The sequence below is a fragment of the Parasteatoda tepidariorum genome, chromosome 1 (assembly GCF_982258835.1).
Source record: "Parasteatoda tepidariorum strain Cologne lab strain chromosome 1, Ptep-v5.0, whole genome shotgun sequence".
Taxonomy (NCBI): Eukaryota; Metazoa; Arthropoda; class Arachnida; order Araneae; family Theridiidae; genus Parasteatoda; species Parasteatoda tepidariorum.
Window position 1 is genome coordinate 32,325,219 of NC_141755.1, and position 14,236 is coordinate 32,339,454.

The following is a 14,236-nucleotide window of genomic DNA, read 5'->3' on the forward strand; positions in this document are numbered from 1 at the left end:
TTTAAATAGAATCAAAATTTTATTTATTAATTCTTTAAAAAAGGTATAAATTGTACAATGAAACTCAGAATTATTTAAAAAATATATCTATATACGTATATAATACAATGTTCTGAACAATATAAAAAAATTAAGTAAAGTAATTGTGCATTTAGATATTATTTGAATTTAAGAAAATATCACTGGTTAAAATAGCATCCAGCTTGTTTCTTAGAATTATGATGTGCATTTAAACAATGTTTAAAATTGAGCAAAATCATGTCCATCTAGGTTCTTTGGTAAAGCTATGAAGGAGTTTTCCAGATGTAAGATAAAATGATATATTCACAGTTGAAGGAGTTGCATCAATGTAAGTAAATGCTCCTAAAGAGAAAGGATCTCCCCAATGAAACTGTAAACTATTGGGTGGGATTTTATGCAGATTCTTTCTGGAGGGATCGATGAAGTTAGCACTTCCAGTTACGACGTAATCCATCACTTTTCCACCATTTTTTACTTGAATGTGCTTAAAATTAACAAACACAAAATCATTGAATGCAACAATGTTATATACTTGTAAATTATTTTTATAAAAGGAAGAAATTATTCAAGAATAGAATAACTTAGACTTTGAAACCCATATGTTTGAAATCTCATACTCAGATAAGCTGTTACTTTGTATGGGCTCCTAACCCTGGTTCAAATAGAGCTAGTATAACAAGAAATACAAATATTAAAATGAAAAAAAGATAAAATTATTCCAAATGATCAATAAAAACATAGGCACAATACTAATAATTTCTCTTTTTTTTAGTTTATGTTATTGCGAATTCAACATTTTTCTCTGCCTCATTTTCTTATGATGGGAAAGGAAAAATTTCACATTTCTTGATAGAGCTATAAGCTAAACGTCACTCATGTTATCTTTAAAATATTTTACAAAACTGGCTCGTCTATAGTTTTTTTTAAAAAAAACAACGGCTTCCACTAAGCCAATGAGAAAATATCATTCTTTATATGTCTCTAAATAAAAAAAAGCAGGCTTCATAATTTGTTTAAAATTGCACTAAATTAGTTTCATGTTGAATGTTGCATTTTTAGAGCTTATGGTATATCCCCAATCTGGTATATAGACACACAAATTATTTATTTTATTATATGTATTTTACTTGTGCAGTTTTAGTTTAGCAATAAGGTTGGGTGGGCGATGCACATTTACCATACAAAAATCGTTGTTCAGAATGAAGATATTAACGATATATTTTTTAATGTTCCCATCGATTTTTTCTGAAAGAAAAAAATTCATAAATTTTTTTTTATAAGCTTCGAAAATTTCGGCTATTTGAGCTTTCTGGGAATTTGACAAACCTGAAAGTTCAAGTAATTGAAATTTTCTAACTTTATAAAAAAAATTCATTTCAAAAAAAAAAAATTTTTAGGGATAAGAACATTCAAAAGTCCAATATAAACAACCATTCTAAAATGGAAAATACAAATCCACCAACCGACCTTACAGCTAAACTAAAACTTACAAGTATAAACATGCAATTGTGTTTCCTTTCCCCTCGTAAGAAAATGAGGCAGAGTATAGTAGTTGAATCCTCAATAACTTAAACTAAAAAAAAAGAAATTAGGTATTTATTATGTAGAACTATTTTTATTCAGTTTAATTGCCAAAATAAACATATTTTATTGCAATTTAGCTTTAAAATACTACAACTCAGAACGAAATTTAAACTATTACAGTAAAATTAGATTGAGCTGAATTGAGTCAAGAATTATAGATCAAAATAAATTTTAAAAAAAACACTTTAAAGCTGCAACAGTTTTATTATACATTATCAAAAATGAAGGTCATTTGTGGGAATGTTGGTTATCATTTGCAGGAAAAAGTGATAAATTTGGAAACAAAAATTAATGTTTTGAACTCTAGAACTTGTTCTAGTGTTGCAATACCAACTTCCATAAAATTGTAATTGTTTTATAAGTGTTGCTGTTTCTAATGCCACTTGCCAAATACCAGCAAGCTTACTTTTTTTTCTTTTCTTCCAGACATGGACACGTTTCTAGGTTTGCAAAACCCTTAACCGTATAGTCCACGTCTGGCCACAGGTCTAGCTCACATAATACATAGCTGCATCACATTAGTTAAAAAAAAAAAAAACGAATAAAGAAAGTGTAAATGAAAAACAAAATTTTGAAGAAAGTTACAATAGATGACAGTAATTAAAAACTTAATGGATAAGTAACATTGAAAGGTGAAAAGATCAGAGTTGCTACATGCATGGTATGAAGCGCTCTCTAAGAGGCTGCAAAATTCAACTCGGAAGGCTGTGTCAGAGCAAGCTTACTTGACCGAGTGAATTTAAGGCAAAGAGTGTATTTCTTGTTTTTCAGTGGTGCCAGCTATAACCAAGAATATGACTTTCACAGCCTGTTAATAGAGTGGACCCACTTATTCATCCACAGATCACAATTTTGTCCTGAACCAGAGACAGGGTATCTGCTAAATTTTAGATTTTTAAATTCATGATGAATTCCTAGAATTTTTCATGACTTAACGAAGTTAACACAACAAGAAATTCAAAAACGCATTATAACATCATAAATTGAAATGATAGGTATAACCAGAACTGTTATACTTTGCATATTCATATTTAAAGATTTTAAATTTAAAAAAACAGAGTAAATAAAGAGTTGAAGCAATAAAATAGCTGAAAAAATACAAAAGCAAATAATTTTTTTTTTTTTTTTTTTTTTTGCAGAATTGTATTCTAAAGATAGAATTGTATATAAAGATAAAGATACTTCTAAAGATAGGAATTGTATTCTAAAGATACTATTTAAAGATAAAGAACAAGAAGATACTTTTCTTGTTCATCAGAAAGGAAAGAACAGGGTGGCCACTCAAATCAGATTTCAAATTTCCCTGATTTTTCCAGGTTTTCCAGATAAAAATCTTAAAATTTCCAGGTTTTCGTTTCTTTTTTCTTATTAAGTGTAGGATGTGTACAAGAAAAGTGTCTATATTATAAAATATTTTATTCAAAATGTTATTTTGACAATTTGGCAAGATTTTTTATTTATTTTTCAAATGTTTTGGTACAAAATATTGACCAACAAAAGAGTAAAATTAAATATTAATATATAGTTGGTTCTTAAAAAAACCATTTTTTAAAAATATGTTATAAAAGGTTAAAATGAAATAGAAAAAATTAGCATTAATGCAACAATTGTAACGATTTATCGACAAACATTGCTGTCAGCGATGGTAAAAAAATGTGTGATTGGTTGGCTTGCTGAGAAAAAATAATTCACAGATTTCCTTGAATGGGAGTAGAAAAAATTTCAGAAAAAGAGTGCAATATAAAATCTATTATCAAATTATAACCAACTAATTTTTGGAGAATTTTATAAAGTTAAAAATACAAAAACATTTTGTCAAAATAGAAAAAAAAATTAACACCAAAGCATCGGAACAAACTTGAGCCATAAATGGATTCAGCCCAAAGACAGCATTTAAAAATAGAAGCTAATATCCTAAATCTTTTTCCACCTACACCAGAATCTTTCCTAAATTGCACAGTCCCATAGCGGTCAAAGGTTTCTGCATTCGTTTAGCAACAGTAGGAGAATTTTATGTGACATTCTAGTTTAACAGCTGTAATGGAGCAAATTTTGATGCAAGCAAAGTATAGCTAAATTGATGATATTTCAACTGTTTGGCGATACATTTCCGTTAAAAAAAGTGAATATAATGGATGAAATAATTTAAATTAAGAAAATTAGTAAATAATTTAAAAAAGTGAAATTAAAAAAATTATCAAAGAAAAAATTTCCATCTTTTCTTTAAAATTCCCTGATTTTTCCAGGTTTTTATCCAAATTTCCCTGATATTTCCAGGTTTTTTCCAGTATAAAAAAATTCCCTGATAATTCCAGGTTTTCCAGGTGGGTGGCCACCCTGAAGAAATACTTCTGATTTTTCTGTTCTCATTTCAGAATAAAAAAAATTTGCTAATGACTGGCTTGCTTTAGCTAGAATTTTAAATTGATAAAATAAAAAAATAATAACAAAAATTCGGAAATCACAGAAATTTAAAAGATAATTTGCTCTAGAAATGATGTTTTTTCTTTCATTTTTTGAAAGAACACCATAACTTTTAAAGACCATGATAAAAACATTTTATATTTTAATAAAATATGACTGTGAGTGGGGATTTTATTACAAATTCAGATATTCAGAACACCATGAAATGGAGGGTTATTTTTAGATTCCATTTTAAAAATTAGATTTTTCAGGGACCTAAATCCATGACTTTCCATGATTTTCTTTAAAAAAATAGTTAAAATCATGACATTTCATGACTTTCCAGGTGCGCGGATACCCTGCAGAGAGCTATCACTTCCCAATTCAGCACCCCTAGAGGTATTGGTTTATTATAGGAACATGGAGGACCGGACAGATTTAATGTGCACTCGAACTCACAACCTGTTGGACATGGGCCCAACACCCTACCAACCAAGCTATCCAAGCCTGTTTTATGTCTTTATAGATAGTGAAGTCCAAACTCCTGAGACTTAAAACAAAATATGATAATTGAAAATATAGAAAAATTACGAAAAGCCAGCTGTGAAAATTTATCAAAAATGTTCCTGTTGAAGGATACTTTAAATTAAATGTAAACTTCATTTTCTTTTCTTAGAAGAATAAGAAATAAAGTTAAGAAATAGTTAGAAATTAAGAAATCTAGAAGTTAAGAAATTTCCATTTAAAAAATCGAATGCAATTATTAAAAAAAATTAAAAAAATCAGTTTTATTCTTTAACATTTCCAGGATCTGATACTGTTAGCCTCTCTTTAATACAACCCTGAGTTAATGTTATATAGTTAAATAAGACTAAAATAAGATCTTCAATTTTTCAAAAATTATCACTCAGAACTTTCTTCTGGTGAATTCTTTAACTATGATAATTACCAAAATATTAACCAAATTATTTTAACCAATTTAGCTTATACTCTCTTAGAAAATAGACTAAAAATGTTTCTTCCAAAGAAACACCTTCAGTCAAGGTTACAACACTTTTGCTCAAGATTATGTCCATTGGTTAAGGCAAAAAATTTAATGTGAAATTATTTGTATACAATTTTAATAACTTACTTGGATACTATGATCATGACCACTCAAATAAACTGTAACATTGTATTTTTCAAGAAGAGGTTTAAGATTACTAACTAAACAATCGGTTGGCCCATGTGTCCCAATGGAATAAACAGGATAGTGGCCAGCAACAAGAAGATAGTTTGATCTACAAAAATTTTAACACAAAATTAGTTTTTCGTATTAATATATAGGTACAGTCAAATTTTATAATTCTACACAGTAGAGGGCTGGCTAAGATCCTTTAATGATCTATGTACAGCCCCTGCTTCCTAGCTTAGAAAATAATTTGAAATCTAATAATTTGCATGATAAAATATTACAAACATTTTTAAATCTATTTCATTAAAATCTTAAAAATCCTATACATTATAACAACATTAATTGTGGAAGTACCAATTTGAAAGAAAGAAAAAAATCTTTCAAGAAAAACGATATCTCAAGGATTTATGAAAAAATATAAATAAATTATTTGAATAGAGCAAAAAATACAAATAAATAGTTTTTTTTTTCAAGATATAAGCTACAATTATATTTTATTAAGGAAAAAAACCAGGAAAAATCGTTAATTTTTTTTTATTTGCTAATATGTAGAATTTGCACTGAGTCGTTTGATTTTAATTATTAAACTTGGCAAAAAATATTGGTTTTAATTGATATCAATGATTTGTATTTTCTTTAACAAAAGTATAATAATTTAGATTTAATAAAACAACAAAAACTTATATAGTATTAAACTTTAAAATATTTAATGAGATATTATAAAGCAAGGTGCGTAGCCAAATCTTTGAATCAAAAATAAGCATTTTTTAAAAACTTTTCAAGCACTTTACAAAAATTTTCAAGCACTCAAAAAATTCATATTCAATCAGTGATATCATTGAAAAACAAAAACTTTTTATAAACAGTTTTAGCGTTAAAAAAACCCAAAAAGAAACAGACATAAATCGAAACAATCAGTACTTTCCCACATCATCGAGTGAATTCAACTTGACCCTGAACTCAGAACAAAAGTACCCGTACCCCCTAAGTCAAAAAAGTGTTAGAAGTAAAATAAAATAAACAATAATAAAATTAAAATAAATTAAAAAGAAAAACATTTCATAAGGATCTGATATTCTCCATCCGAATTGGAGCACTCGGGTTTCGGTTTCAAGTGTGCGTGCATGCGCAAATCATAACGTGGGTACGACATGAAGTCCGCGTGAATGATTATGTAGCAAACACCCCATTTTTCGTGAAATGCATGGGATCCACCAGATATTACTGAAGGGGGAAAAAATTATTTGGGAAAAAAAAGCACTTTTTAAAAACGAAATCCCCAAAAAAGCACCTTTAAGTACCTATTACAAACGCTACGCACCCTGTAAAGTGTTATGTAAAACCATATGATTTCTGCAACACAAAGTCACTGTGTATCATCACTGACAAAAAAAAAATTCAGAGCAAAATAATATTTATACTGCATAAAATCACTCTATTAACACAATGACATTTTCCCCCTACTGAATTGGGAATTCTTTTTAAAAAAATTGCGAAAACGAAAAGTTATTATTAAAATCAACAAATGATTTCTTATGCATCAGTTTACTAACAGATTTGAAAACAGCTTAGCCTTTAGAACTATGACCTCTTTGAACAAAACGACTTATCACTCTGCTAGTAAAAATACTTAGTCATTGCTTCAAAAGCAATAGTTGTAGTGGGTTTCTTCAAAGTAAGAATAGAATTTCTGAGATTTTTTTAAAAAATTAAAATTTTATGCAAGATTTTGGGTTTTCCCGTGCATAGAATCTACATTTTACAAATTTGATTATAAATATACCTCTTACACAATATCAGCATTTTAACTAAGGTATTCTACCTCAATCCTTTTCCTTATTTTTGTTAATATGAGAGTTTTACCACTGACTGAAATGTTTTTTCAGCCATATAGTAGTAATATATTTTGTCTATAGAAAAAACTGCTATGGAAACAAGAAAAAGCACATTTCAAAAGTGGGAGCTTCTTTCTTCCCCAATTCCCTTTCTCTTACCGACCAGAGTAAAAACCTGCCTTAAATAATGACCCAACACCCTGACTTGAAATGGTTAAACCTCATAACTATAGAAACTGCAACCACTCCAAACGAATGGCAAGGGGAGTTCTTAAAGTAGACAAAATACATACCCAGATAAGAAAATATGCTTAAAATATCACTAATAATTAGCTTAAAAAATTATTATGAGAAACCGGGTTAAAATGATTTAACAATGAGAAAAATATTAATGAATGAAATAAGTACTTTGATGTTTTTAAAGTCTCCTCTAACCACAGCCAATGCTTATTTCTTTCATAGCCAAATGAATCAAGAGCAGGTTGTTTCTCTGGATACTCTGGATCTGTGTTTCCACACAAAATAACTGTGTCAATCATGATTAACTCCATGGTAATATTAGAGTATGGTATAAGAAATCTCTTCATATAATATAAATGAGGAAAATACCTACAACAGAACAAAAAGAATTTCCTTAAGGGCAACAAATGTAACAAATTTTAACAAAAACATCACGATATTCATTATCATTATCGCAAATGAGAACAAACGTTATCCGATTTATAGTTACAAACCATAAAAACTATGCTAAACATTCTATTATTTATAATAAGATCTTTAAAAAATTTTGAAAATTTTAGAAATAAAAAATCTTTTTCTGTGTGCATAACTAAACATGTTGAGGAAACCAATGGAATCATATTTATGTTAAATGAAAAAGTATTATTCATGGACATGATATATAAAATAAAATAATATTAATGAATGTGTTTGAACATTGAAGGCTTTATGAAGTAAAGAAATTCAGACTTAGTTATGATATTTTTGACAAGTAAGCAAACAATATTAAGCAATAGAGAAGATAGAAAAGGTTAATTATTTGATTCTATTATATTAAATTGAAGTTTGAAAATCTCTTCTAGCATCAAAATTAAGAAAAGATTACCTAATGTAGGAAACATCTCACATAAAATGACCATCCTACAATTCAATGAGCAAGTTTGAATCAACTGCTTCTGAACAAAAAATTCAAGATACAATAGCACAATCATTTATTTTCATTTAACCCTCATTTCTTTCTTTTCTATATACATATAACTGCATTTCCAGTTGGTCATTAAATCACTTTGTAATCTGAACAGATACTGGTTTCATTTAGCAGAGTTTTACTGTACCAATCATAGGGACATATTCAATAATTATAAATCATAAAAATGTACCTGGAATTCCAAAAATGACCAAACATTTGAAAAATCAACTTTTTAAAAAAAAATGAAGATAAAAATCTATGATTTGCTGCATTCTGTTTACAACCAGGTTATAAAATGCAAAATACTGCAAACTTTGAAACAGAACAAACTAAATCAGCAAATCGTTTCTCTTTTACTTTCTTTTATTCAAATTTTCAAATCATTGGTCATTTTGGGGCATATAGTCTGTTATTCAATAATAATAAATGATAAGAACATATACTTCTGTGAAACCTATGTGAGTTTACCAATTATGGTGCATTGTTTCAAAAACTAACCTAATTAGATGGTCAACTTATCGAGGAAAGTGAGTAATTTTTTTTTCTTTTCTCAACATGTTATTCTAACATATATTATATGGATAATGTACATAATATAAGAATAATGTATTTTTTATGAATGTTAATAGTTGTCAACTTATAAAGTGTTTTGAAACAATCAAAATAAAACAGAGACAGGTTGTGAGGTTACAAAGCTTCTGCTCTCTTTTTGTACAGTTTTACGGTATTGTTTAGTATATAGCATAGTTTAGTGCATAGTATATGTTCGGCTCCTAGCAAAAATGTAAACTTTGACAGGTGGTCAACTTAATAGGTTTCACTGCACTCAGAAACTGAAAATAAGAGGTTTTGCAAGATATTTGCAATAACGTAAGACCATGCAATTATCATAACATAAATGCAATTACCATCGATCGGACAGAGCAGAATAAGCTATTTGTGCTGAAACATTTCCGTAATGATCATGATTACCCGCAATTACTAGCCAAGGCATGTGAAGAGACTTATAGTTGAATGCTAATTCAAATGTTTCCTGTAAAAGATGCATTCAAAAGGTCAGAATTAAAAAATAATAAATTTATTAATCACTCTAAAATTTTCGGAAATTAAAAAATTTGTGGAAATGATTTTTCCTTGTATACTCTACACAATAAAATGGAAAAAAAAAACTGGTTTGCATTGCTTCAAAACCTATAGAGTTAGGCAGGCCACTGAGGAGTCAAGAAATAAAAAAAGAGGCATACATGTGGCAAATTCTTATATTTTTGCATTAAAATGTGCACAGGGGATGTGTGCAAGCTAATGCAAATGTATGGGAATATGCCTCACTTATGTCTCTTACTTACTGCCTGCATCTTCAGTATGTGGTCTGCCTTAATTATAGCACTTTAATTCATGAAATATCCATCAAAAATAAATTACATTCAATGCTAGTATATAACATTAATATGCTATACATTTTGAACAGTTTGTGCCATTCTAAATTATTAAAATATATTCTTTTATAAGGTGTGCTAATTTATTCTGTAAAAATTGAAGCTAAGAAACAGTTTTGAGATTTTAACAATTTTCTTTTTATATTGTGTATAAACAACTAAACTTATTTATCTCGGTAGTCAGTACAATGTGATTTCTACGTCTTTAAAAGTTCAGTAAAAAAATAGCAACTAGCTCAATGATAACAATTCTTAATGATTTCTAAATAATTCTTTCCTTCATCATTTGCACCGCAGCAGATTTCAGTTTTATCGGTACACAGTCAGGTCAATAGACCTTAATATCCATTAGTACGCAAAAAGCAATGTCATAAAATTTCAGTAGTTTTAATACTTTTTTATATTTCAAAAATGACTGATGAGTTGAAAAATCATTTCAAAAAAAAAAAAAAAAAAGGAGATAAAAATCTACTGTTTGCTGTGCTCTGCAAGAGAAACTAGAAACCTTATTTTACTAACTCTCAGAATCAGTTACGAAGTTCATCAACAGATGACACTACTAACTGAGAAAATAAAACAATGTGCTCCAACAGCATAATTTAAGGGAAAAATCCCTTACAAATAATTAAGTAAGACGATCTGTAAGACAAGACGTAATTCTTACAGTCATTTTTGATGCATGCATTAAGGTCATTTTTTATAGGAAATATTTCCAAGGACATATTACCTTAAATCTTGGATCAGCAACATCTTTCACTCCATCAAAATAAAAATTATCTCCTAAAGCTAATATAGCATCCATTCCAAATGTACTGGCAAAGTAATCCATTTCTCGTCCAACAGACAATTCAACAAATGTTTTGTAAGGGAACATTGGCAGTCCACCCCAATCAGCCAGTACTCCAAATTTTAGAGAGGCAAGTGAAGCACCTACAAAAAAAATATTTATAAATATTCAACAAGTGTTGGGTAAATAAAATAAAATCTCAATTTTCAGTAAAATTAAATAATTTAAAAAATTGAATATCTTAATAAAAGAAAACAGGTGAAGGGAAATTTTAGAGAAAACTGAGCCTTAGATTCTATAGAAAAAAAATAGAGTAAGCTTTTAAAAATATTCAATCAAAAACAGTTTTATTAAAAGGACTCGGGAAATAAATATAGTTAAACGCAATAACTTAAACTTGGAAAGATAAGTATTAACAAAGTGATGCTTAACATTTTCTTCCACTAAGCTCTTCAGCTAAAAAATAGTTATTCTGAATTTATCCATTTTAATGGAATGTAAATAGATGGTAAATAGAAAATTTTTAAATAGGTGCTGAGACTTGTAAAGTAGATTAGCGATCCTGGGAATTGTTGGAGACTATATTATACCATATGATTCTAAAAATAAAAGTTCAAATACTCTAGATGTAGAACCTTTTACCAAGGAAAAATATTTTTCAGATTTTTGGGGGTCCACAGTGAGTATAAATTTTATATCAATTTATATTGATAACAATGTAATTATGTGATAAGAACAATATCAAATTGTCTTAAATTAAAGTACAGCAAACTAGGTTTAATATTTAAAACGTATTGTATGATATTTCCAAATAAAAAAAGAAAAAGAGAGAATGAAAGAAATTGATATTTTGGCAGCTTCTATAGTTTTAATAAAATTAAACTATAACAAGTTTTCAAGTATCTCAAATATATATATATAATTAATTTTGGAATGAAATAATATATATATATATATAAATATATGGAAATCTTCTAAAATTAAATTTAAAAAAAACTATTAAGCATTGCAATAAATGAAGGCCACTCGTACGACACTTCTAAAGATTACCTAGATATTGCAATGTTTAAACTAGATTTAATCAAAATATAGTTTGCAAACTGTTGAAAGCTTGTTTAATCAACTGAAATTAAAATCATTTTCTAAATTTATAAAAAGAGAAGATAAAAAGTGATTATTATGTTTACAATTATCAATATGTTTTTACCATAAATAACAAATCACTTCAAAAATTAAAATAAGTAAAAAAATATAAAAATAGCTGGTAAATTATTGATATTCATAAATCAATAAAAAAAATCAACCAGTACTCGTCTACTTCTTTTAGCCATTATAAATAAATATTACTCAATATGAAACAAATAAAAATATTTCTTAGCAAATCAGGGTTGGGTTTTTGACGTCAAAAAGTGGTTTTTGACATGACAAGGGTATAATACTGGTTTAAACCGTCAAAAACCTGTCAAAAATGTCAAAAACTGAAGTTTGCCAAGAAAATATATAAACTTCAAAACTACCAACAGTTGCCATGCATTATATTGAAATTTAATTATACTATAGGTAATCAGCAGGTTATAAAATATTTTTTAATTAAAATTAAGGTAAAATAACAGATTTAAAATCTCAAAAATTTATATTCAAATGCATGTGCAGAAAAATTTTGCACAAAATTTTTTTAAATATTTATATTTTGAAAAAAAAAAAATTTTTTTTTTGATACTTAAGAAGATTAAAAGTTTATTACTATGCATTTTTGACATATAAGGAACATATAACTAATGTTTATAAGGAACTTACAAGTTATGTTGTATAAATACAAACTTGATACAAGTGTATAAAAATTTTTTTTTAATGTTATACCGAATATCTTTATTATCCAGTATGTTAATTTGAATTTAAAGGTAGTTATATTTGTGAATATTGATAAACATAATTCATATTGTTTATTATATTTATTTATAATTATTACACTTATCATTTTAAAACAATTTTTACCTCTTAATTTTCTTTTTCTCCTCTTGTATTAAGAATACAAATAATGCATATCTTGAAAGCAAGAAGTAATTATTCAACAGCTGAATATTTAGATATTCAACAAAACTATATAGTATTCAGCAAAATGAAATTCACAAGTATTTGGATAAACTAAATTTTCAGCATAGTAAATGAATAAGCTGAATATACTGTAAATCGACACTAACTACTCTGTGTATTTAACAGAAAGCACTTAAATTTGTAATGTCTTATGTTAAAAAGATTATTAAGAAGATTTAAAAGAATATTAAAAAGATTTTTCTTTAAAAGATGTCTAATGTACAAAACTGCTAATGTTTATCTTTAAAAATGTCTAATTTTTAGTATAATCTATACTATACACTAAATTTGGTTATAAATAAGTTTCTTAATAATATCACTGCAGATTTTCAATAACACATGAAAATGAATACATAATATTACAAAAGATGTGAGCTTTCAAAAGTACAAGATTTTGGTTACTATTCAAAATATAAGTGTCTCTTCAAAATTTAAAATTTATTTTTTCTAGAACACATTTAGAAACACTATCCTTTATAAAAAAATATATAAATTTTATGCATTAATTAAATTTCACATATGAATATAGGTTTTTGACATTTTCGACAGTGAGGTTTTTGACGTGACGGATTAAACCATGGTTTAAACTGTCAAAAACTGTCACATGTCAAAAACCTGCCAATCCTGTAGCAAATAAATAAAGAGAATAATACTTACACTTGTAAACCCCAACGATACTTATCAGTGTCAGTATCAAAATTAGTTTCATCTTAATAGGGATATTACAGAAAAATAACACAATTTTTCTTTTTTTAAATGATAATAGTAATTAATTAGAAGTAATGCTGACTAAGTAATATGACTGAGAATCACATTTCATTAAATAAAATAAATAAAATTTAACACTTCTATCTCTTTACTATATAATTATTCATTTTTTGTAGTATTTTTATTTAAGGGTGCTTTCAGGTAGGATTTTTCAAAATATTCTAAGACATCTTGATGTTCCTGATCAGTGAGATCACCAATTTTTTTATAAACTATCTCAAACCCAGTTAAATCAACTGAGCTTTGAGATTGAAGAATTAATTTCTGAGTAGCATTGCATAATACATAAGCTGTAAATGATATTCCATTTTTGTCCACGCCTTTTATTAATTCTAAAGATAAAAGATTTTCATTTTCAGCCTTTGAAGACATTTGTAAAGGCAAATAATTTAAGTTAAATTGATGTGGAATTAAGTAAATCTAATCTCAAAACAAATGAAATGCATTAGAACTCGAAATTAAACAGAACAATTCTTTTCGCATTCCATTAACTATCCACCTACATAATCTTATCTGCTAGATTACATATCATTTTATCACAAACCTAGAGCTCATAATGCAATTGTAATCAAAAGTAAAAATAAACAAACATAAGATAAAGCCTCAACATTTTCTGACAATAGTTACTAACAATAAATCAGTTTTAAAAACTTTTTAAAAAAAAGTTTTTTTTTAAAGGTATAAAATTAATACATTGTTTTAGTAAAACTAATCAATTTACATATACAATTTACAGTATTTTTTGTAATTTTTCAATCCCAACAATTTACTGATTCTTCGAGTTTTCTTTCTTAAGACACATATTAATCATTTTATAATTCGCCATTTTAAGTATTTTGAGCGCAATGTCAAGGCGAATTTTATCTTCTGTCATTTGATTTCCTCACGTCCTTATTTGTTTACAAACAGAATTGCTATTCCTATCGAAATAAGAGTCGCGTGCGA

General features: G+C 27.3%; 1 protein-coding gene across 5 annotated transcripts in view; it reads right to left on the minus strand.

Moving 5' to 3' along the window:
- The window catches only part of LOC107439640 (tartrate-resistant acid phosphatase type 5), a 14,647-nt gene continuing 411 nt past the window's right edge, over positions 1–14,236 (minus strand). Inside the window, exons 1-6 of one of the 5 annotated variants that reach the window (XM_071180042.2) lie at positions 14,019–14,198; positions 10,370–10,572; positions 9,115–9,239; positions 7,426–7,626; positions 5,141–5,288; positions 1–505 (exon numbers count right to left, since the gene is read on the minus strand). In XM_071180042.2, the coding sequence (XP_071036143.2) occupies positions 257–505; positions 5,141–5,288; positions 7,426–7,626; positions 9,115–9,239; positions 10,370–10,516 (870 nt within the window). In that variant the 5' untranslated portion in view covers positions 10,517–10,572; positions 14,019–14,198 and the 3' untranslated portion in view covers positions 1–256. Of the gene's footprint in view, positions 506–5,140; positions 5,289–7,425; positions 7,627–9,114; positions 9,240–10,369; positions 10,573–13,180; positions 14,199–14,236 lie in introns of those variants that run through there. The other 4 variants (XM_071180040.2, XM_071180039.2, XM_071180038.2 and 1 more) reach the window with 4 other exon arrangements.